This window comes from Phlebotomus papatasi, chromosome 3 (genome assembly GCF_024763615.1).
Source record: "Phlebotomus papatasi isolate M1 chromosome 3, Ppap_2.1, whole genome shotgun sequence".
Taxonomy (NCBI): domain Eukaryota; kingdom Metazoa; phylum Arthropoda; class Insecta; order Diptera; family Psychodidae; genus Phlebotomus; species Phlebotomus papatasi.
In genome coordinates, this window is record NC_077224.1 from 40,087,702 (window position 1) to 40,112,265 (window position 24,564).

The following is a 24,564-nucleotide window of genomic DNA, read 5'->3' on the forward strand; positions in this document are numbered from 1 at the left end:
AAAAGCCGAAATCAGCTTATTTGTAATTTTTCGATTTAGAGATAAAGTCGCGGGAAGTAAAGCAGTAATTTTGGGTTAAGTTCGCGAAATACACGAAAACTTCGTATTTCTCACGAAATCGTAACCGACATAATCATCAAAATCGGTTAAGCGAGTATCGAGATAATTAGGGTTATGCCCTAGACACACTTATACGGGCTTCAGACCTAAGGTTTAGCCATATGGCTTAACTTCTCTAATTTTTTCTTAATCAAGATTTTTCAGAAAATTATCACTTAAGATTGGTCAACATGGGCAAGTGATCCATTAAATTTTGATAAACCAATAAAATTGGTTGCAATTTTGAATTTCGAGACCATTGGGAACTGGGCTAAACCTTAGGTCTGAAGCCGGCCTTACGACTTAAGCCGAGAGACGACTGAGTGGAAAATTATGGAAATGTAGTTTGACCATTATTTCTAATGTAATTACGCTAAGCCGTGTCTCGGCTAATCCTCAGGTCTGTCAAGGCCCTTACATTTTCTGGAAATTGGTCTTTCGACTGTCGCGCCCCTACCGTTAGTCTTACGAACCATATGAACTTCAAACGTTCTACAAAGTTGTAGTGACACCTTTCATTTGTATCCTTATTAACCAAATTCGGTAAAATGGAACCGGAAATACAGCGTTTTAAATTTCGTGAACTTTGACCTCTGATAACTCCGGTGTTCTACTATAACCACAGAAAATTCACGATACTTTTTAGAAACTTTATAGCCTAGACTACAAGTCTAAAATTTGATCAAATTTTATCAATTTGCACAATGTCGTCTTTGAGAAATCTTTTTTTTTCTTGTTTTTAAGCTATTGCGGTGCCATCGGTGGGGCATTTTTGTACTTCGACCTCCTACAGCTCAGGTCAGATAAATCTGACCAGGTAGACGGGGTTAGGTTTTTTTATTTAATAGGTAGAAAGTTCAGCTATAATATACCTAAAATTAAACCCGATTCACGCTTTAGGAGTTAAGCTATTCAACAATGAAAATTATAAAATTTAGGTTTTGATATTTCCGCCCTCCAGTAACGGTTTTACAAAATTTTAATGTTAAAGTGGAAAGTTGAATTTAACAATTAGAAATGGAGTTATAGCCATTCTAAAATCTCATTGGCCCCTTTATAGTTCGAATTAGATTGTAACGTTGCTTAAGAGTGTTCGATTTTCCTTAAATCCTTAAATTCGAAGTTTCAATGAACTATATGTAGCAGAGAAAAACCAGAATGGGTTAAAATACCGAATGAATCAAAATGCCAAATGGATCGAAATCTCGAATGGATCAAAATATCGAATAGCCAAAATCCCAAAGAACAATAATTCCGAAAAACTCAAAGTCTCGATTGGGTCGAAATCCAAAATGAGTCGAAATCCTGAATGACTAAAATCCCGAAAATGTCAAAATTCTGAAAAACCAAAATACTGAATATATCGAAATTCCAAGGAACTAAACCGTGAAAGTCAAGATCTCGAATAAATAAAAATGCTGAATGGATTGAAATTCCGAACAGCGAAAATTCCGAAGAACAATAATCCCGAAAAGGTTAAAGCTTTGATTGGGTAGAAATCCCAAAGAGTAAAATCCGAAAAACGTAAAAATACCGAATCCTCGTAACCTTCCCGATTTGAGAGCTCTCTCAAATTGGATTGGATCAAAATCCTGATCAGGTTGAAATCCCCGAAGCGCCAAAAATTCCGAAGGGTCAAAATTTTCGTTTGCGGTTGGATTCCCGAATGAGTCGAAGTCCTGAATGACTAAAATTTCTAAGACAGAAGTGTGCAAGAACCGTTGAAACCGAATAAACGTCAAAGTTCTGGTAACGTTTTGACCATTGACGTACATGTTTCATTTGACGTTTATTCGGCTTCAACGGTTCTTGCACGCCTCTGCTCTAAGAGCAAAGAGCAATTCCGAAGAACCAAAATCCCAAAAAGGTAAGTCTCCATTGGGTCGAAATCTCAGAGATCTAGGTCCCGAAAACGTTAAAATTCTGAAAAATCAAAATCCCGAATTGAAATTCGGAGAAACCAAACCCTGAAAGATTCAAAATCCCAAATGGATAAAAATGCTAAATAGATCGAAATTCTAGAATAGACCGAAATCCCAAGTGAATCAAAATCCCGAACTACCAAAATTCCGAAAAACCAAAATCCCGAATGGGTAAGTCTCGATGGGATCGAAATATCGAACCATCAAAATCTCAAAAACTTTATTCCGAAGAATAAAAATCCCGAATAAATTGAAATTCGGAGAAGCCAAACCCTGAAAGATTCAAAATTCCGAATGGATCAAAATGCTGAAAGAGATCGAAATTCTCGAATAAATCGAAATCCCGAATTAATTAAAATCAAGAACTACCAAGATTCCGAAGAACCAAAATTCCGAAAGAATAGAAATTCCGGATGAATCGAAAGCCTGAACTACTAAAATTCCGAACAGTAAAAATCCCGAACAACCAAAATTCTGAAGAACGTAAATCCCAAAAGGGTAAAAGTCTCGATTTGATTGAAATCTCGAACCACCAAAATCTCAAAAACGTTATTCCGAAGAACCAAAATCCCGAATAAATCGAAATTCCGAACAGATGGAAACCCTGAACTACCGAAATTCCGAAGAACCTAAATCCCAAAAGGGTAAAAGTCTCGATTTGATTGAAATCTCGAACCACCAAAATCTCAAAAACGTTATCACGAAGAACCAAAATCCCGAATAAATCGAGATTCCGAATGGATCGAAACCCTGAACTACCGAAATTCCGAAGAACCAAAATTCCGAGAAGGTCAAAGCCTCGATTGGATCGAAATCCTCAAGAACCAAAATTTCGAAAATCAAAATCTGGAACCCATTCAATTCACTCAAGGTTTTGGCTTTTCGGATTTTGGTGCTCTTTTCGGATTTTAACCCATTCGGGATTTTGACTGAAAACTCTGAAATGTATGGAACAGAAAAGTAAAATAAAAACGAAATATAGGTAAAAATTTACAAAAATTGTAAAATAAAAAAATGCAAAAGGCCGTTTTGACTCTCGAGATGTTTCCGTTTAAAACTGTTTTAAAAAATGCAAATTTTTATGTTATTTAAAATGTATCAAACTAGGGCAACTCTTGTATTAATTTTGTCCTTATTCCAAAAAATTTTTGGCCACGCCTTCGACTTTTTTTTTTGAAAAAATTAAAATGGTTCATCAAAATTAAAAATATAGTCATCTAAAAGTAACAAAAAAAGTGGAAAATGGTTTTGCCTAAATTGCTGTAAAAACAAGAAAAAAAAGAAGTAGAATGAAAATTAAATGAATGACTTACCATCGTGACAGGAGGTTCATAGAGTTTATCCCCTGGAATATCCACCCAGGTCATCTCCATTGCACCCGGATCTCCAGGGGAGCAGGGCGTAACGAGATCATCAACTATAACATTCTTGTCCATGGGAGAGGGACCCCGTACATGTTTGAAGTGAGTGGCCGTTTGAACCTTCCTCACAGGCTGCATTAAGGCATCTCGCACGATGATGGAAATATCTGCTCCGGAGTAACCATCGGTCTTCTTGGCCAACTCCTTGAGATTATTCTCAGTGAGCACGTGAGTAGTGTTACCCAGGTGAATCTTAAACATCACCAACCGTGCATGTTCTTCGGGCAACGGAATGAAGATTCTCTTTTCAAAACGTCGCCTAATGGCTGAATCCAGTACCCACGGAATATTTGTGGCGCCCAGCACAAGAATCCCATCATTGTCACTTCCCACTCCCTGCATCTGCACCAAGAACTCTGTCTTAATGCGCCTAGCACTCTCACTCTCATTGTCTGACCGCGAAGAACAGAGTGAGTCCACTTCATCAATGAAGATGATGCTGGGCTTGTGCTGACGAGCCAGCTCAAAAAGATTCTTCACCAACTTCTCAGACTCTCCCAGCCACTTTGACACCAAATCCGAACTCGACACAGAGAAGAATGTCGAATTATTGGCCTCAGTGGCTACTGCCTTGGCCAAGTACGATTTTCCCGTTCCGGGTGGCTGCAACAACAACAAAGAGATGCCTACTTAGACACAATTTTTCGCGCTGGGAAGTACGCCAAAAATTTTATGTATACTCAGCGCCAATGAATGAATAATGGGCTTTTTCACTGAATAAATTGTACACAAAAAATGCCAAAGAAGTCATAGAACTTTCCAGGAATTTTTAATGACAGACGACTACAACACACTACTCACAGAGATAAGAATTGACTTATTTTCATTCACCAGAAGAAAGAAAATAAAAAGAGAGTTGTTGCAAAAGTAATCGCAATTTTTAAGACTTCTTCAGCCTGCTTAGATGAATATTTATTGTACACATTGCATAGAAATGACAATGACCATGAATTATTCTAAATGATTTTTCAAAGTCAAAGGCTAAAAATCCCCTAGAGACCGTATTTCTCAACTAATTTCGACAAGTGTGGATTCATTTGAAAGGTTTTCGAATTTCAAACAAATTTAAATCGATATAATAGGTTATGAACAATTTATGAATCGGAAATTTGTAAATAAATAATTATCCGAAATTCGATTTTAAAAAATCTACGCAGTTTTGGGAATATTTTGAAAAGAAACTATAGAAATAGAGTAAATCATTTAACGATTAATGTAATTGAAAAACATTTTACTGCCATTGTTACTATTATTAACGGGATTCGTGAAACGGGCGCTAACTCAACATGAAAACAAAAATAACAAGACTTTAAGTTCAAAGGCAATTTTGTTCTTTTAAGTAACATCCTACGTCTTCAATGCACTTGGTTCAATGACTCTCCAAAAATTGTATTACATCGCATAAGCATGTTATTGAAAATTCTGTTTTTCCTCTGGAGGTTAGTCACCAACGCTAAGACGGCGATGGCCGCTATTGTTCAACATGGTATTCTCTGAAACCCTATACTTGTCAAATAAATACACTTTCAAGATCACTAACTCAAAAGCAGTCAAATTAATAAATTGCAATTAAAAAAGAGATGGTAAATCGTCGCAGCTTTGCGGAATACTCGAATTCCTGAGAGAGAGTCCTCCAAGAATTAATTTTTCGCATGATCTTGTGGTGCTTACTGATCTTATTAGAGATCAAATTGATTCATAAATTACAAAAGCATTTCAAAATCAAAAATTGGTAAATAAATGATCATTTTAGAATGTTCTGGCATGAGGTGCAAGCATATGAACAAACAAAGAATGTAAACACGAGAAAAATAAGTCACTCACGGATATTCAACCGATTCATTATACTAATTTCAAGACCAGTTAAACTTTGACTTTCGAAAATTCAAGATGCCGATTTTTTTTTAGGTCAAAGGTATGTTTGGACGAAATGTTTGCCTGGACCATCTCCAAAAAATATCCCAAAAAAAAAATCGTAGGAGCCGTTTTCGATAAAAACTAAAAAACATGGTTTTGGAAGGGTTGGAAGGATGTGGGAGGAAAATTAAAAAAAAAAAACGTCTTAAGACCCAAGAGTCGCCCAAGACCAGAAATTGATATCTGTTACCGCTTAAGCTCTAGGACAGTGACAATTTAAAATAAAAAATCGATTATGTAACTGCTCTATCTTTGAGTTTGTGCAGTAAAATAAAATATTTTTTTATAGTGTTTTTTAAGCATTATGGAAATTGTGACCAAACCTTTTTGATTGATATTCTATGCCTTGTGTTCATATCAATGAAATCTTTCTTGTTTTAATTTAGATTCATGATACTAGATTCAAGGTTAGTCCATATTTGCAAAACGATCCATAAAATCGTTTAATTTTTACACGATCCAAAGGTGCCTGAGTAATTCACTCTAAAGTATGTTGTTATTAAATTTCAAAAATGCGCGGCATTACTTTTCTGAGAAGTGTTTTAAGTCTTTTAATAAATACTTCCTCCGTTCCGAAAAAACGTATGTTTAGAGTAAAGTTAAAAATTAAAGAATAGTTTCTGGGAAGATTATATGAGACGCTCAGAGCAGAAGTGGTCTCCCTTGTATGCCTTTCCCTATTAAAACAGTCCATTTCTGCTCTGAGTGTCTCATATGTCGGGTCCCGGTCAAAATCCGGAAAGCCAAAACCCCGAATTATGAAAAGTGTCATAGCTACTTCCACGATAGCACCCGCGCTTGCTGGAGGCAAAGGGAAATTTTCTCTGTCTTGGGAAATTATTCTACACATTATTCTCCCTCTAATTTCATCTCTTTCAGGAGTTTGAACATTATGAATTTTGGCGTTTGGGATTTTGGCTGCCTCCGTTCTAAAACATATCCAAAAATACGAAAAATCGCCCGATGTGTTTTCGAGCAATCCAAAAAAGATGGTTTTCGGCGACACCCGTCAAATAATATCTGCAGATATCTTTAAGATTTCTGTAGAGAAAATCTACACCTCTACAGAATATCTGCAGATAATTCTGTAGATATTCTTACGAATTTTATTTGGGCTTCGGACAAAATTCGTCAGAATATTTCGGCAAATTTTCTGACGAATCTCTGACGAATTTCTGTAGATATTCTGCCGATTTTCTGTAGATTTTTTCTACATTCCAGACTTTCCAGACAAGATGTGTCAGAAGAGATGGAAAAATTTTTCACTGAAGTTTACAAAATTCAATAGAGTTATTTTTTGTGATATCACGGTGTTTATATAAAATAAAGAATTCTGCGACGCCGTGTTACAAGTAGAGAAAAGTGAAGTGAAAACTTTAAGCAGAGTTTCGACCTAAATTTCGTGTTTTTGTATCATTCCATGGGCGATTTTTAAAAAATTAGTATTTTTGCTCGCATCTTTTTACTTATTTAAAATGTTTAATCGGTAATGCTTGTTAAGCAGAGCATACCATTTTCTTTATAACTCCTACAGTTTCTACATAAATCAACAATATTTTTGTGAAGTAATGGACACTATGCCGATTTTCTCGGCAGAAATTCTACCGAAAATCTGTAGATTTTCTGCAGAAATTCTGCCGAAAATCTACAGATTTTCTAGCAGAAATTCAGCAGAAAATCTACAGATTTTCTCTGAATACACTGGAATATACCGTTAAAATTCAAAAAACCTCAGAGTAAAATCGGCAGGTAGAATAATGATTTGACGGGCAGAGATGGTTTTGGCGGGGGGAAAACGAGGGGCACGTTAATGATCCCTGGGTAGACTTATAGAGGGCCCCGAAAGTCCTAGGTGTCTACCTCTGACCGTTTGGTCTCTGGAGAAGTGTTTTTTTCCTTTTTAACTCTTTATCTTCTTTATTATTTTTCTTTGCGTTTTTTTCTGCGATTAAATATTCTATTCTATTTTATCTATTCTTCCTAAACTCAATTTATTCAAAAGTAATGCAAGTCTGAAACTGCCCCTCCCAATCCTGTTGCAGAAGTCACAAAATTGAGTTATCAATTTAAAAAATCAAAAATCGATTTTTAACCAATTGAAATCACTCCTGAAACTAAAATTTTCAATGATGATCTCTGAATTTAAAATTGAATTTTGACTGGAAATCCTCAATATATCGAAAAGGCATTATTTCTCCAACAAAGCGCGCACACCTCCAAACTTGGCGCAATTGCAAATCAGCGAATATTGATCTTCTAAATTCATCTAGTGAGAAACTGAAATTCACTCGGTCTAAAAGGTGTGCCAGAGCCATTATAGCTTCGGCATACCTTTTAGATCAAGAAAGTTTCCTGAAGTCGGAATTCGAATATTTTTCTTTCTCACACGCTTTGTATATGACTATCTCATTCTGTTGCACTCTTCTTCTTCTTTTAAAGATCAAAACAAATTCAATTTAGCTCAATCGAATTGCAGCGAAAGAATGAGATAGACATAGGGATGCGAATTTTGATTTCATGAAATTTTCTTGATCTAAAAGGTGTACCGGAGTCATTATGGCTCTAGCACACCTTTTATTAGATCAAGAAAATTTCGTGAAGTCGAAATTTGAATCTCTCTCTTTCTTATAAGCTTTGCATATGTCTATCCTACTTTTTTCCACTTTTCTTCTTCTTTTGAATATCACACAAAATAAAATTGAGTTCAGCTGAATTTTGTGTTCGAAAGAATATAATAGACTTATACAAATCTCTTGAGACAGAAAGGGACGTGAATTTTGTTTTAATGAAATTTAACCGCTCTAAAAGGTGTACCAGAGGCATTAATTATCAAAATTGGTGGAAATCGATTTAGCCTAGTCTGGAGTTCCAACACCTTTCAAATGAATACGAGAATTTTTCAATCGGTTGATAAATACTCTCTCTAGATCTGTTTAACATTATGACCTTGAAAACTTATTTAAAAAAATTAATGAAGGTCAATGGTAAATGTGGACGAAATGTTGGTCTGAATTACATTTAAAGTTAAGAACGTAAAAATTCAACACAAAGTGCACTCAGTCCCGGCATTAAGTCCTTCGGAATTATGTACCTGACGGAATTATGCACACACAATTATGCAAGTTTGCCTACCCTTGGGAGTCAATTTATAAAATCATTTTTGAAATACGCCTGAATGTATACTATGTTGCGACGCAATAAATTTGAAAACATTTTGCTACTTTTTCAAAATAAAACTTTAATTTCCTTTATTAAAGTAAATTTTTTAAATATTTTACCCATTTATTGAAGAATTCTGGCCAAAGAATACTGTTTGTTGATGAATTTCTTTTAAAAAATTGTTAATGCATTTTAATTAAACAGTTGAATCTTTTTGTTTGAACTACTTTTACTCCGCGCGAAATTCGTTCTACGGTGATTTATTCAAAAGAAATCCCCTTGGGGTATGCAAATTTACTAGATGCTTAATGCCATTTCGCGCGTTTTTCTCGGTCCCGAAAATGTGCATAATGTCGGGATCTAGTGTAATGTTGTTTTTGTTTTAAAGGTCATACTAAGGTCAGACTAAAGCAACTTTAAAAAAAATAAAAAGTTGTAGTCACAAACGAAAATTTACGTTGAAAAAGCTCAAGCCAAAAAGCTTTTATGGTGATTGATTCCACACCCTTTTGGAAGCCACGCCCAGTTGTATGAGTTATTGGATAAACAAATTATCCAATAATTTATCCAATACAAAATCACATAATTTTCGTTTTTTTTATTTGAGGATTTGTAGAGGGCGTGGCCTAATTATCATGACCGATATTTCCTATACTTAAATTTAAATCAGAAGTAAGTTCAGTCGTTATTATAGCATCATTTAATTATGAATTAAAAAGACCTAGAAAATTGAAAATTATTTTTTTAATTACAGTAGACTCTTTCTCAATTGGGCATTTGGGGCAAAATGTCATCCGGTTTATCGATAGATTTGAGCGTTAAAGCCTTTGTCAATTCCACAAAAAGCGCTCAATTATAAAGAATCACGATAAAATGAGGAAGAACTACAGCGAATTAGAGCGAATTAGCTTCATAATTAAACGTGAAAATTGTCAACAAAATTTTTCGCTCGATTGAAAAAGAGCCGATTGAGCGAGAGTCTACTGTATATTTTTTCCGTGTACTGTATATTTGTTCTTTATTTTTTTTTCTAAATAAAGAGCTCTAAATCGACATTACTTTTGCAACAACTTGAGGCCCAACGAACCCAGTATAAACATGCTCAAAATTTTTCAACAGAAGCTCAAATACATTAATTTTTCTTTATGTTGTTTCCATAAAGGTATCTTAAGAGAAAATCCCAAGCAATTCAGATTCCTATCAATGTTATCAATAATAAGCAATAAATGACTCACCCCAAAGAGCAGAATTCCCTTCCAGGGAATCCTCTTTCCGGTGAAAAGATGTGGAAATTTAATGGGGAGGATGACAGCTTCCTTGAGAGCTTCTTTGGCCCCATCTAGCCCAGCTACATCGGACCACTTTACGTGAGGCTTCTCAATTACGATGGCTCCTTCCAGCTTGGCCTGGAGCTTCTTCTTCTCCGGATCATCGGAGTCTGAGTCGCTGTCGCTCTTCTTGCCGTCCCTGGAAGCAAAAATTATTGATTAAATCGTGGGAATCTTTGTAGAAATGTCACAGAATAGTTACTTATTGGAAGAGCTTTCTCCATCCTTGACAGGCTTCTTCTTAGTGCCCTTCTTGAGATACGCCTTCAGTTTCTCTGCTCTGTCCAAATACTGAATGCACTTTGCACGAATTGACTCCTTGGCCTTGTCTCCCTGGGCTTCATCTGTAAATTAAGAAGATTTGAGGGTGAGAACATGAAGTTCCGGGAGTAGTTCCGGATGCTTTATTACATTTTATCGCATGCAGAAAGTACTCAACGCCGTGTTCATAGAGTCTCAAGGCCTCTTCGTAGTTCTTCTTCTTGTCCTCTTCTGTGGCTTTGGTCACCAGCTCAATCGCCTTCTGGAGAGTTGGAACTGACCCTGCCATTGATTTTGCTATCCAGGAAAAATCAATTTTTCAAAAATTCAGCACCTAATTTTCAAGGATATCTTCGATTGCCCTTGAAGGGGACTTTTCTCATTTCAGAATTGTCACCAAATCATGCAAAATATCACAACATTATCAGCATATGCATTCAGCAGAGTCTCAATAGCTCAAATAGCCATGAAAATCTTCTGAAGTGAGAAAATTTGCTCGTTTATGAGCGATGAGTAATTTTTCTACGGCGACTGTGACGTACCTACCCTTTTGTGACGATTAGATAATGCTGATTTAAACCACTTTCCTCACACTAAACCCAACATCAATTTATGCATTCACAATCTTTGAACTATTCTCTATCACCTCACTATCACGGTTTTTGCAAATAATCCCTCTAAATACGGAAAAATCGAGAGAAAACTTGGCCTTTTCGCAGATGTAAACTTTTTTGTGAAGAAGAACTGTCAAGCCATCACTGGCGAGATCTTACGGGAAAATTGGAAATTTCTTATAAGAAAAATTGCGCGCATTTTAAACTTCTTAAATTTAAGAGACCTCACTGCTACCATATCTCTTAAAATAAACACAAGCATATTAATTATTGATTCAAATTGAAGAGAAAATATCTTTTTTGCAGTTACCTTATAATAAATTAAAATCTCCTTGGAATAACAGCTTTTGAATTAATGATAATTTTGAAAGTTTTAAAAAATGCTTTGCGTGAATTTGTATGCTTAACCAAGGGGAAGACTAAAATTTTGTACACCACTTCTAGCAAGGGGTAATTCATTTTGGAGAAATAGAGTCAATTTAGCTAGGGGACCTACACGGAACGAGATTTCATATAGGGGAAACCTCGCTACCTTCGGACGACTCAAGCTGAGCGAACAGCTCAATTTTTTCAATGTTACAGTAGGTGTCAAGAGTTTGTTGCCTCACGTATGTTCGGGAAAACAGGTAGAAAAAACAATAGAAAAAATACTTTTTGAAATTTTTCTTTTTGCTAATTAGTAGCCTGTAATGTCCTAGACACACTTACGACTTAAGCCGAGAGATAACTTAGTGGAAAATGATGAAAATGTAGTTTAACCGTTATTTCTAATATAATTACGCTAAGCCGTCTCTCGGTTAATCCTCAAGTCTGTCAAAGCCCTGATCTGTAGATGATATTTATGTACAGTGCCCGCTTTTGTTATTCGGATGATTGGAAGACAATATGACAGATGTCCGCTTCGTTATCCGGATAGATTTTTTGAATTTATTTATCGTCTGGAAAATATAATACACTCAATCCTGGGATTATGCACATTTTCGGGACCGAAAAAAACGCGCGAAATGGCATTACGCATGGAGAAAATTTGCATACTCACAGGTGCTTTCTTTTGAATAAATCACCGTAGAACGAATTTCGCGCGGAGTAAAAGTAGTTCAAACAAAAAGATTCAACTGTTTAATAGAAAAGCATTAACAAACAGTACTTTTTGGCCAGAATTCTTCAATAAATGGGTAAAATATTTAAAAAAATTTACTTTAATAAAGGAAATTAAAGTTTTATTCTGAAAAAGTAGCAAAATGTTTTCAAATTTCCCGCGTCGAAAAATAGTATACATTCAGGCGTATTTCAAAAATGATTTCACAAATTTACCCCCAATGGTAGGCAAATTTGCATAATTATATGTGCATAATTCCGTCAGGTGCATAATCTCGAATGACTTAATGCCGGGACTGAGTGTACAAGTTTTTTTTTTGTGAAATTAGAATAAAAGTTTTAAAGAAGATTAAAAAGACATAATTAGAGAATTCTATGCTATTATACTTCATTTATTAAACAAAAACATCACAGGATAATTCATTTTCATTGCTGAACACACATGCATATATATGACCTCAAAATTATTTTAATTCCAGCCGTCGATAACTCGTCCGGATTACGCCAATCTGAATTAGAGAGCGGGCACTGTATTTCAAAACAAATAATTCGTTTTACTTCATATAAATAATAATTGTTTTCCAAAAGTAGTGTAAGTGTACCAAATTCCGGCCAGCTTGCAATTCCGGCAACCTTTTTTAGCTTTGATTAACTTTGATAAAAATTTGCTTTGATAAACTAGAAGATGTGTAAATGACATTGGAAAAATTCTCAAAGAGCAAAAAACTATGAGAATGAAGGTGGCCGAAATAGGCCACAAAAGCTATGTCTACATATTTATTAATTTTAAAATGTATTAAGAATGATTTTAGAGAAAATAAAAATGGTAAACTGTCTATAAGGTTCCAAGCAACACTCCTTAAAGTAACAAAAAAAGAAATTTGGCACACCTACCCTATTTCATTGCTCATGCGTCAAAAGTTTGTTGCCTTATCTGAAAACTTACTCAAAATGGTTAAATACATACAAAAAGCATCATGTCATTCAATTATATTTTGAAGTCATGTCATTTGAGAAGCTTTTAATGGTCAATATTTGCATATAAAAGCAATGACGAATAATAATAATAAGTATTGTGTTTTATTGTTAATTTTTAATTTGGGTTTAAAATAGAAAGTCAGGAGAAGTTAAAGGAGGAAAATTGTCCAGAGATACTGCCGGAATGAATCTGCGTGGTCAATTGTTTAATTTTAAGAAAAATCACGGCATAATATTATATATCGACGGCTCAGAATATAAAACGAATAAGTCGCGAATGGCCAACTTTACAGGAGATCAATTTTAATCTCAGATTTCCTATGTTGAGTGCTGAGTATAGGATTTTTAAGATTTGAAAACCCTATAATTTTGGGAATAATTAACTTTCCGTTATAATACTCACAGGGAATGTAGAAGAGGATCTCAAGGAGTACCCGAAAAGCGAAAAAACGAATTCTGCAAAAAAAATCGACTAATTCGACTTATATTCTGACAAGTCAATATATAAAATCATGTAAATTTGTGGTGATGAGGCACGAGTACATCTAAAAAACGCTACTAATAGATCTAGGGTATCGACTTAGAGTGTTGATAACAGCATTGCAAGTATCTCTGATAGTGACTCAATGATATTTGCTTTAAAAATTGAAAGACAGTTGGCTGCTGAAGGGACACAGGTTCCTAATGTAGCAAAAACATGCCCAGATTGAGAGAAAATGGTAAGAATGTTTATGTGTTTCGCAATATTGCATTAGTAAGCAAGACCAATCTGAATAAACGGTTGTATTTTTTTTTGTCAACTTGTCACTGTTCCGGAGCTTAAACGGTTAGAGATATCGACTTCCAGTCTTCGATGACCCCCAATAAAAAAACAAAATCTCGCGACGTTTGTTTTTCCCCCTCCCCACCCCCCCTTTATCCCCTCCAAATACCACGTTTTCTTGGTTTTTCTCAAAATTAGCCCAAGCTTTTTCAGTGATTTTCGGATATATTTTAGAGCTAGTCCAGGCGAACATTTCGCCCAAACATACCTATGACCGGAAAATTCGCCATTTTGAATTATTGAAAGTAAAAGATCAACCACTTTGGAGGGTCCATTTTTCAACCGATTTGGTTAAATTTGGATTTTTTGGAAAGGTATTGAAATTCTGAGCCCGACTGCATCGGTAATAATCGGTGATAGATCGGGAAAGTAACGGTAATAGCTCTGTTTAAAAAAAAAACTGTTTTTGAAATACAGAAAATAATGAACGATTGAAGATCTAGTCCACTGTCGTCTTAGCGTTGGTTCTCAACCCCGAGAACAAAATGGTTGAAACGCTCCTTCAGCAAATGAAGGCGCGTTTAATGAACCAGTCAAGTTCGAAAAATTTAGATTAGTTTCGTATCTTTTTAAAAAGAATCGGTTATAACTTCACAAAAAAATCACTTTATGATTTTTTTTTAAAACCATTCCCACTCAGGTCTCTACACATTAAAGAAAATTATGTCCATATTGAAGAGTTATTCCTGCTCAAGCATCGAGAATTTGCTTCAATATGGACATAAATTTCTCTAGTGTGTAGAGACCATAAGACTTCCATATTTACACAGTTCCAATTACATGTACACCACTTCAATAAATATCTTCCCCTTGACAAAATAATTATTTTACAAATAAATTTAATAAATTTGAGTTGCATTAACAAATTATAGGTGAGTAATCTTTTACCAACTGTGAAACAGTTTTCAATAAAACTTGAATTATTTTTTGGATTTTTTGTGTAGAAAATTTTAGTTTTCCTGAAGTTTGCTAATTTTTTCCCGCCAAAAATTTTTCATCTTTGTTATATGAAAAACTTCGTATTTTCCGAAATTTAGACTGATTCAACTGATTAAAACTTTGAATGTTAGGCGAAAGAATTTAGTTTAGAATATAGGAGTTATATACATAAAATTTTTAAACTTATCGTAGTATTTTCATAGAAGTGTTTCCTCTTACATTCTGTATCTGTATCGTCAAATATATTCAAAAGTCAGTCCGTTATCAAAACTTTTCTTTTTCTTCCAAAACAAATACAAAACAGAGCAATTTTATACATTTTCAGTAAATATTAGCAAGTGTTATAGCGTGTCAAGAAGTGATTTTGAGTCCGGGGGCGTGTTCTCAAGTCACACAGTCGTTTGAGCTATGCGGCCACTTTCACTTTCGCCAATATTCTGGCGCAATTCTTCAGCTCGCTCCCTGTACAAGAGGCACTTCTGAGTAATTGCCTCCCGCGCAGTTTCACCTTTAATCTCATCTGCAACGAGATATCACTAGTGAGTAACCTGGGGGTCTGTTATCAGATCAAAACGAGGAATTACGCTCAAGAGCATCCAGAAGGTGACGAACTCCTGATTCATATAGAACTATTGCCTCCCTGAAATTCTGCCTCTCATCAGACTTCTGGGCCTTGTTGATGAAATCAATGGCTTGGCTGAATTTTATGGACATTTCACTTGAATTTTCTTATCACAAACACTCTTCGGGAGACTCGCGAAAAACAGACTCTCGATTTTTTACGATCGCTGTTTTTTACCACACTGCCGCTTTCAGCACATTGGCAGCCTGTTTCAAAGCTACTGATTAATTCAAGGGGCTTACTAGTGATGTTTTTCTATGAGACTTAAGAGCCAGAGGTCAATTTGGGGAATGCCAAATAAATTGCTCTTTAATAGTCCGGGAAAATTTTGGCTAAATGTTCCATAAAGGGGGGTCCAACTATTTCTTTTCAGAGCAGGAAATGAGAAACCAAAGTCTTAATATAAATCAATCTCGACACTTTTTTTCCGGGAGTTAGGAAGGAAGAAGGATAAAAGCATCCGTGCCAAAATGGCACTTTGCCAAAAAGTGATTCATATGGAAAGGGATTGAATTTTTCATAACACAAAAGCCAGATTAAGGAAATTTCCTAACAATTTAGAAGAATTCCTAGAAGAGGAAGACGTTATGTCAGAAAATTTAATAACGCATTACTTACCATGAATTTTCAAAATTAGTTTTGGAAATGCAAATATTTTTTGCATGGTACATATCCTCTTAACCCCGGTATAACACTTGCACATCGAAATTTTAATACATTTCATTTTAATTGTTGCTAATGAGCATTATAATGTGTGATTTCTGTCTTTTAATAAGTTACCATTTAGAATTTAAACTATTGATAAAGAGATAGACTTGGCCCGAAAAAAAAGATTTAAATTTACCCAAAGCATTAATTTTCGCATTAATGTTATAACTTATAAGTATAACGGCGTTATCACACTTGCACATTAAAATTTTAATGTGATTCACATTAATTGTCGCTTGTGAGCGTCCAAATATGTTATTTGTGTCTTTGAGTCACTTAATATTTCGGGTTTTTCTATTTATTGATAAAGAAGTGGACTTGGCCTGCAAAAATAAGTTTTAATTTACCTAAAGCATAAATATTTTTCATATTAAAAAATTAAAGAGAAAATCGCATTAATTTTTCGCATTAATGCTCTAAATCAATTTATATCAAATTTTGCGGGCCAAATCTACCTTTTTATCAACAAATAGATCAAATTTTGAACATAAAATGATTCAAACACACAAATTACACATTTGAACTCTCACCAGCGACAATTAATGTGAATCATATTAAAATTTTAATGTGCAAGTGTGATAACACAGTAAGGGCCTTGACAGACCTGAGGATTAGCCGAGAGACGGCTTAGCGTAATTATATTCGAAATAATGGTTAAAAAACATTTCTATCATTTTTCACTAAGTCGTCTCTCGGCTTAAGTCATAAGTGTGTTAAGGGCCTAAGTTAAATCAGTTTTTGCGGGCCAAGTCGACCTTTATATCAATAAATACATCAAATTTAAAATATTTAGTGAATTTTAAACACTTTGGATTTACTTATTAATCATGTTATATTGTTGTTGATCCCGTGTTGGAAGAATATGCTAAGTCTGTTTGTAGACTGTCCATGAGCGGCTTCTTACAGTGTGGATGCTTCTTCCATTCTCCCGTATTTGTTGGGCAAAGGCAGTGCATTATTATTGCGTTTTATTCCGTGTGAAAATGTCTTTTTTCTGAACATTCAGTTAAGGTAAAGTACCCTATGTCGACCATTTAAGGATAGATTTTGTGAAAAATTTATGAAACCACAGTTATAATTTGTGTTTTTTGATAAGGTTTTTACCTAAAGGTGTCTACACATTGGGAGCAATTTCGTCAATAAATGCGTTTTTGACAGAAATTTGACGTTTCCCCCTACAACGCTGCAGGGAATTTCCTTCAAAAAAGCAATTTTTGACAAAAATTGCTCCCAATGTGTAGAGGCCATAAAACAATAAAATAGATCCTTATCTATCTAATTGTGAACCTTTATTATTTAGTCATAATATAATTTTAAATTATAAAAAAATTAAAATGTTTTAAAAATGCGAAGTGTTGCTCTACTCGACCACTTCAATATCAGTGTTCTTCTACTCGACCACATGGGGTTTCTCTACTCGACCACCCATTTTTTCTTAAAATTAAACAAACCACAAAACTATAAAGTCACGGATTTAATTTTGGCTTGTTCAACACATCATGAGTAGCACTTAAAATTTAGTTAACCATTAAAATAAATAGGGAAACTCACTTTTATGAATTCATTCAGAAGTAGAACAACATTCAAGCATCGACCGGTCGAATTGAGGAACATTAATATTTGAAATGCACTTTCAATTTTAATACATTAAATTAATTTTTCACTGTCATTGAACTAAAATTTTGCACAGTAATAAAGCCCTCAACTTGCGATTAGACTCAAAAATTTGAATTCTCAAGTAATCTGTAAGAGTAATAATTGAAATAATTCCTTAAGAAAAAAGTCAAGAATACCAAAAAGTACGCCATAATTTTGATGAAAAATTGCGAATTTTCATTTAACTGTAACGCACCGTCTTTTTATGATTTTTTCAGTGTTTCAAGGTTAATTTCTATGATATTTTCACTGATTTTAATTAATTATGAAGTAATTGCCCCTATGATGTTAAACCATAAATATTATTGTAAATGTAAATAAGTAATAACTTGTGGCCAGAGTGGTCGAGTCGAGGGGCAGTCGAGTCGGGGATACTTTACCTTATATTGTACCGGGCGGAACACAAACTCAAAAATTGTGAAAGTTGTGATTGCGCCACTGAGATCCCAAAAAAATCAATGGTAAACCCGATTTTGATTACTTTGGGCAAATATGGAAAGCTTGAAATATTCCCTTAAAATCTAGGGTGACATGATACCTTGATTTCGATACTATCGACTGTCGATTCTGAGAAATTTAAATGATAGCAGGTATTCCTGTAAATATAAATGTTTATCAACAATCTCACTCATTTAAGGGGATTTGAGGGACTCTGGGTGGTCTGATACTTCATTGTTGAAACGGGATCTAGAAGGCCCGTAATACTCCTGGAAACTGTCAAGATAGTGTGAAATATCACTGAAACCTTTGAGATACAGATATAGACTTATTATCGATACTTTCTACTACGAATTTGAGGAAAATTATTTTATAATAAAAACTAACTCAGATTTTTTATTCGAATGTCCTCTCCGTAGTATTACTCTGATTACATTTCTATAAGTTTCTGACTAATCCGTCTCTCGGTTTAACCCTTTAACGGGTAAGACCGCCTCCAGGCGGTCTTCACAAAAATCACATTTACAGCGACAATAAAGGTTTTATTTATTTAAAAGTGCTATAGTGTCCTCGGTAATAGTCTTATAAACATCTCTTGAAAGTTTGAACTCATTTTGACTCTTAGTTTTGTTGCTATTCCCAGTTTTGTGTGACAGGTCAGAGAAAAAGCAACAAAAAATATTTGTGCAAAAAAACTCATTTCCAATTTCAAGAAAAATTCCGATTTAAAGTTATTTGACTGAAATAAATTGATTTTTTACTGAAAGATATGTCATTCTACTTTGTATATTTTATTTAAAAAATTTGAAAAAACTAAAAATGTGAATTTTAGAAGCAAAAGAGTTTCAAAAATTTTTTATATTTTCTCACCTAGCGCCTAAAGCTAAACTAAAAGAGATAATGAAGAATGGATGGTTTTTTTCGACTTTATTGGATCATAATTATCCTAGTAAACATTGTTTTAGAACTTTTTTTCGCATATTAAAGAAAACACCGTTAGAGGGTTAAGTCGTAATGTGTCTAGCTTAGCTAGAACTTTAGATTTTGTGCAACGCTTTAAATAAAAATCATAATAAATCGATTTTAGATCCAAATTAATTTTGGATTAAATAAGATTTTGAGTTTTGCGAAAAGCTCTTGATTATAAAAAGACTTCAAACAAAAATCAAGAAAGACGCTTTTTTAAGTGAAAATTCCCTTAAAGTGAGCTAATCTTGCCTTGAATTGTTTTTAGTCTTATGCTTTTTGTATTTTATTTCAAATATCATGTAGGGGTAATGCAACAGCCCCTGCCGTCCCCCTATCTTCGTGCCCTAATACGGGCTTCAGACCTCAGGCTTAGCCATATGGCTTAATTGCTCTAATTCCTTATCAATCAAATTTTTTTGGGAAAATTGAACTCACGATTGGATTATTAAAGATAATTAGCCTATTTGGCTCTCAAAATGATATAAAATTTCACGTTATTTAGGATTTAGAGACCTTCGGGAACTGTGCTAAACCTCTAGTCTGAAGACCGCATTAGTGTCAAACAATATTCTATTTACAGTAGACTCTCGCTCAATCGGCTCTTTTTCAATCGGGCGAAAAATTTTGTTGACAATATTCAAGTTTAATTATGAAGCTAATTTGCCCAAATTCGCTGTAGTTCTTCCTATTTTATCGTGGTTCTTTATAATTGAGCGCTTTTTGTGGAATTTAAAAAGGCTTTGACGCCCAACTCAATCGATAAACCGGATGACATCTTGCCAAAAATGCCCAATTGAGAGAGAGTCTACTGTATTGCATTCAAAAATGTTAGCACTAGCACATTTTGAAAGAGAATTGTTCAGCCCCTCTGTAGCAATTTTAATATTACCTTCAAATAATTATTTCACACTTTAGAATTTCTCACGCTCGACGGCAAAATTGCGTGTTTATGAGAACCTCCGGAAAATTTCCTGAACTTCCTGAAAGAAACTGTTTCATCCGAGATCACGGGAGTCTTATTATATGTTGAAATGAAAATAAAGCGACAAAAATTCATTGCGATTTGTCAACCCCTGGAGAATCAAAGCCAATGCCTTGGCAAGTAATTATAAATCAATCGAACTTCTTCAAGGCCATCGATGTAATTGCCATATAAATTTAATCAAAGATATGGCAATTTACCGAGATTGTATGAAAAGCTTTATGCATTTTTTTTCACAGGATTTTATTATCATTTTATATCTTTTTTATACTCTAAAAGTAACATATTTCTACACATTTTTTCATTTTTTTTTTTAGATAATATAATAATCGTAACCATTATTCTGTCATTTTATGTATTTTTATCTCATCTTTCCTCCTCTACAATCATCCATTTTTTTATATGTCTTATTTTCAGTAAGTGTTAGATTACTAACAAAACAATTGAAAAAAATGTATGAATTTCTGTATATGATTTTTGTTTAACTTGTTGCTCCTCTCGAAGTTCCATTACACAAGAATATTGTAGTTTATTTGTAGTGTTTTGTTTTGGTAGAATGAATAAATCTTCCTTCATCTCTCGCAATTTAATGTTTTCTTCACGATCTCTTAGTAATAATGCATTTTTAATAATCTTTTTTTTTATACAAGCTGTGTCACCATTATTAGTTTTTTTTGTTTAATGTAAAATGTGTGATTATTTTTGCGCTCTTTCACCTTCGTAATGCCTGTATTTCATACAACATAAGTATACAATTATCTTCACTTTTTCTCTCTTTTTTTTTAAATGTTAAGAAACTATTACAAGTTAGTTACAGCTCGGTATGCGGATTAAGATTGAAATATTCGCATACGCAATGGTTCTCAAAATGTGTTCTACAACCACAAAAAACGTTCTCATAAAATTTGTGATGTGGTGGCAAAGTTTTTTTTTAATGTAGGGAGGAGGGGGCGGCAGAAAGAACATTTTGAAAAATGTTTTGCAAGGGAATGAGCAGTGATTTCATTTAAAAATTTATTTATTTTTTTGTTCTTTTTCTTCTCTTTCATTCTGGTTATTCAGTGTTTTATTTTGCAATCACGCACACACTCATGAGATTAAGAGTATTTAAAAATTCTATTTTAAATTTCCTGCAAAAAGAATTTTGTGAAATAAAAACATTTGGTGAAATGATACCTTGGAAAGAAAGCAATAAAAGCCTTTTTGACTTGCAAGTATTTTTCTTTATTGGTTTAATTCAATTTTTTAAGGTAATTAATTTAAATGCATTTTTAATTTTTTTTTTCAAGTAATCTGTACACTTTATTTGCATATATTTTTGTTGTAGTCAAATGAGTTTTGATAGATTTATTTTTCGTTTTAGCACTCTTTCAATTTTTGCGATTTTTCCCCATTTTTTTTTTGACATGAAACGCGGAAATAAGATTTGATTTTCTGAATAATGGGCTGGACATTATTCTTATATATTTTTTTCGTAAACACATATTTTTATAAGAAAGTTAAGATGTCCTTCCATATAAAAAAAGAAAACGTTTTATGAAAACGGTGGTATAAATTCGTTCGCCACAAAATAAAAGTTAGTAAATGAATAAATCTTGCAGTTAACCGTCAGATGGCGTTATTTAAACCAATTTGCATCAGGCAATACTATTTCTAACTTCATCATGTAGCGCCATCTAGACTAAAAATGACAGTTAGGGTCAACCGGAACAGTTAAGCAACTTTAGTGAAGGCTGTAATTGGTTCTAGACAAGCGCCTGGCAATTTGGCCTTTTTATATGGAGCTATTTGAAGCCAATTCCTAATTTGATCTCGGACTCAGCTCACAGTGTTCCAAGGAAAAAATTTATTCAAACAAGAATTTAGTATATTTATCCCTCTATATACGGAAAGGTATCTTATAATACGGAAAAACTTCTCACTTTTTAAATATTTAGCATAACGATCACCAGTGCAGAAAAATTCCCATACGCATTTGTATGTGAAAGTAAGAAATTGGCTTCAACTTTGAAGACCACTCGCCGGGGACTAGGTTCTAGAGTCGGTCACAGTTTGTTTGGAAATATCTATCAGTATCCTTGCATCTACGAGAAGTTCTTAGTTAATACTAAATCGTGGACCACCCTGAAACCCATGTCTGCCACTCAAGAAGCCCCTGCCAAGTGACCTGCGGAGTTGAAGTCACTTCCTCATACTACCTTTTAAAATCATAAGGGATTTTTTTTGCACTCGCGACGATTACACAAAATATCTTAAAAGTGATAGGCTCTTTCATATTATAAACGGGTACTCTGTATAGGGACAAATATGCTAGATTTCTGTTTAAATTCATTTTCCCTCAGTGCATTGTGAGCTGAGTCCGATTTCAATTTATGAATTGGCTTCAAATAGCTCCATATAAAAAAGTCAAGTAGCCAGGAACTTGCTCCCGGCTAAGGAGACCGTGACCTCAGGGTTACACCCTATTTCACATTCTGTTTGCAAAAACGGCATCATCAAGTTTGGCAAACCTACAACGACGAAAAAACGACCTTGAATCAGATCCGGGACAACGGAAAAGGTGGTTGAAACAAAATCAGGATCTTACCTATATTCATACTAAGGCAAACTATAACATTCCATTGCCTCACTTTACCCCGTTCTGGCTAATTCTGCCCCAGTTCTTCCTACTATTTCCCCAAAATGCAAAGAACGTACTTATATTCTGTATTAAAAATATCTTTACTGCATTTATTTGCCGATTTGGCGGCAAAGAATCAGCCAAAATATGCACTGAAGTATTAAGATCAGGAATTACAGTATTTTTTGATTAGTTGCAGTAAATGCATTCTTGGATTCCTGTTAACTTCTGAAGTGTAATTGTGGTACTCCCTTCATTAAGAGAGGGGTATTATGGCTCCTTCATCACTTTAATAATTCGGCATTTTGTGATTTTTCAATTTTGCATGTTTTTCGACGCGATTAACCCAAAAATGCCCAAAAGGACCCAAAAAACACCCAAAAGGACCCAAAAACACCCAAAAGGACCCAAAACACCCAAAAGGACCCAAAAACACCCAAAAGGACCCAAAAACACCCAAAGTTTATTATTTTCACCACAGACGCTGATGCCACAAACCTCCGTATTTCCAATGAACTTTTCTTTAGAAGATAGTGGAGGCCGGGGCAAAATGACCCACGGATAGACTTAGAAAGTGGGATATTATAGTACGCCTTAGAAGAAATATTTATTCGAAGTAAACACGTCCCTTCCTATTCATTAAAACGCGATGAAAAAATTTTAATTTGCTGTCTTCCGATGTCTAAGTCTATCAGCTTAGTTAGACTTCGACATCAACGGCAAAGCCGATTTATGGTTCTAAGCTATTGTTCTGTATTTGATGGGATCAGTTGGTCGTAGTGCCATTAAACTGTAAAATCGAAAAAACTATTCCTGTGGATGTCTATAGAGAACGAACCCTTCAAGTTCGACTTCAGACTACTTCGAAACGTCCTACCTATCTTGACGTATTCACCAAATATTGGTCCTTCGATATCTTATTCTGAAGAATGATACATGACCTGCATTGGTAGCCTGCAACTTGGCCTAGTAGCCGAATTTTTGCCCTGAAAGATTCCTTATGGAGATCAAGGCTTATCGCGGCCAATTGCCTGGCACCTACTCAGCTCTGATCTCCCATTTGAACACTTCCAGTCCATGTTCCCGACTCACAATGTTTTCTGCCAACCAATCGTTCACACGACAAGCAACAGAACTATTACGCTCAGTAAAAGGTCTTGCTTGAAGCGAGGGTTGAAAAATATAAATATCTTGCGAACAGGGAAGGGAGTCCACCGGACAGACTCTCTTTCACTATGATGCGGAAAAGCTAAACAACAGTAAGAAGAAACCAAAGCTTTGTTCGATACCTTAAACATCCTTTAAACTCGGAATTCATACGCTGATCATATACAATTCAATAGGAGTATGTCAATGAGTGACCTATTCCTATTTTTTACTGACAAGGATTTCTCGTTCCTTGACTGTCACGAAACGTTTCTCAGGTTGCTGAAAAGGGTTTCTTCATTTGAGTTACTCCTTGAAGGAGAAAGTACTGCCTAGCGAAAGAAAACCTGTGAGAACTTATTATCAGGCCTGATAGAGTTGATATTGAAACATTTAGATTGAATTTTAAGGAATTATTGAATTTTATACATATTTCGGATGAGCCAAAATTTCAAAAATTGAAATTTCCAGCTCATTTTAGTAGAGTAGACTTTCGTTCAATCGGCTCTTTTTCAATTTTCACATTTGATTATGAAGCAAATTTGCTCAAATTTGCTGTAGTTCCTCTTATTTTATCATGATTTTTTATAATCGAGCGCTTTTTGTGGAATTTACAATGACTTTGACGCCCAAATCTATCGATAATTTGTGTTAGAGGGCGCAAGGACCGTCGTCACTGGCAACCCTCTAAAGAAGTACCATGCCAGTGACCGCCATTGTTCATTCTATCGATTTTATCGCCATCATTCATTCATATTAGACGCTCTGTGCAATATTAATTAATTCTCACTTGTCATTATCCCGTTGAAGTTCTCTATTTAATAAATTCTGTAAAAATTAGTACATATGAGACGCTCAGAGAAG

At 34.6% G+C, this 24,564-nt stretch overlaps 2 protein-coding genes and 1 long non-coding RNA gene across 4 annotated transcripts in view; 1 reads left to right on the forward strand and 2 right to left on the reverse strand.

Moving 5' to 3' along the window:
* The window catches only part of LOC129805660 (vacuolar protein sorting-associated protein 4), an 11,505-nt gene extending 633 nt beyond the window's left edge, over nucleotides 1-10,872 (reverse strand). Inside the window, exons 1-5 of one of the 2 annotated variants that reach the window (XM_055853702.1) lie at nucleotides 10,654-10,872; nucleotides 10,258-10,404; nucleotides 10,049-10,190; nucleotides 9,754-9,985; nucleotides 3,335-4,045 (exon numbers count right to left, since the gene is read on the reverse strand). In XM_055853702.1, the coding sequence (XP_055709677.1) occupies nucleotides 3,335-4,045; nucleotides 9,754-9,985; nucleotides 10,049-10,190; nucleotides 10,258-10,396 (1,224 nt within the window). In that variant the 5' untranslated portion in view covers nucleotides 10,397-10,404; nucleotides 10,654-10,872. Of the gene's footprint in view, nucleotides 1-3,334; nucleotides 4,046-9,753; nucleotides 9,986-10,048; nucleotides 10,191-10,257; nucleotides 10,405-10,649 lie in introns of both variants that reach the window. The other variant, XM_055853703.1, reaches the window with a different exon arrangement.
* A 3,946-nt stretch (nucleotides 10,873-14,818) lies between these two features.
* On the reverse strand, nucleotides 14,819-15,414 carry LOC129805661 (vacuolar protein sorting-associated protein 4-like). The gene is made up of 2 exons (XM_055853704.1): nucleotides 15,144-15,414; nucleotides 14,819-15,079 (listed from the first exon to the last, which is right to left on the reverse strand). Exons 1-2 carry the CDS (start codon nucleotides 15,271-15,273, stop codon nucleotides 14,949-14,951), a joined length of 261 nt encoding a protein of 86 aa, XP_055709679.1. The 5' UTR covers nucleotides 15,274-15,414; the 3' UTR covers nucleotides 14,819-14,948.
* A 4,663-nt stretch (nucleotides 15,415-20,077) lies between these two features.
* LOC129805664 (uncharacterized) lies at nucleotides 20,078-24,217 on the forward strand. The gene is made up of 2 exons (XR_008752107.1): nucleotides 20,078-21,676; nucleotides 21,967-24,217. It is a non-coding gene; the product is annotated as an uncharacterized LOC129805664 (long non-coding RNA).
* Nucleotides 24,218-24,564: the final 347 nt, after the last annotated feature.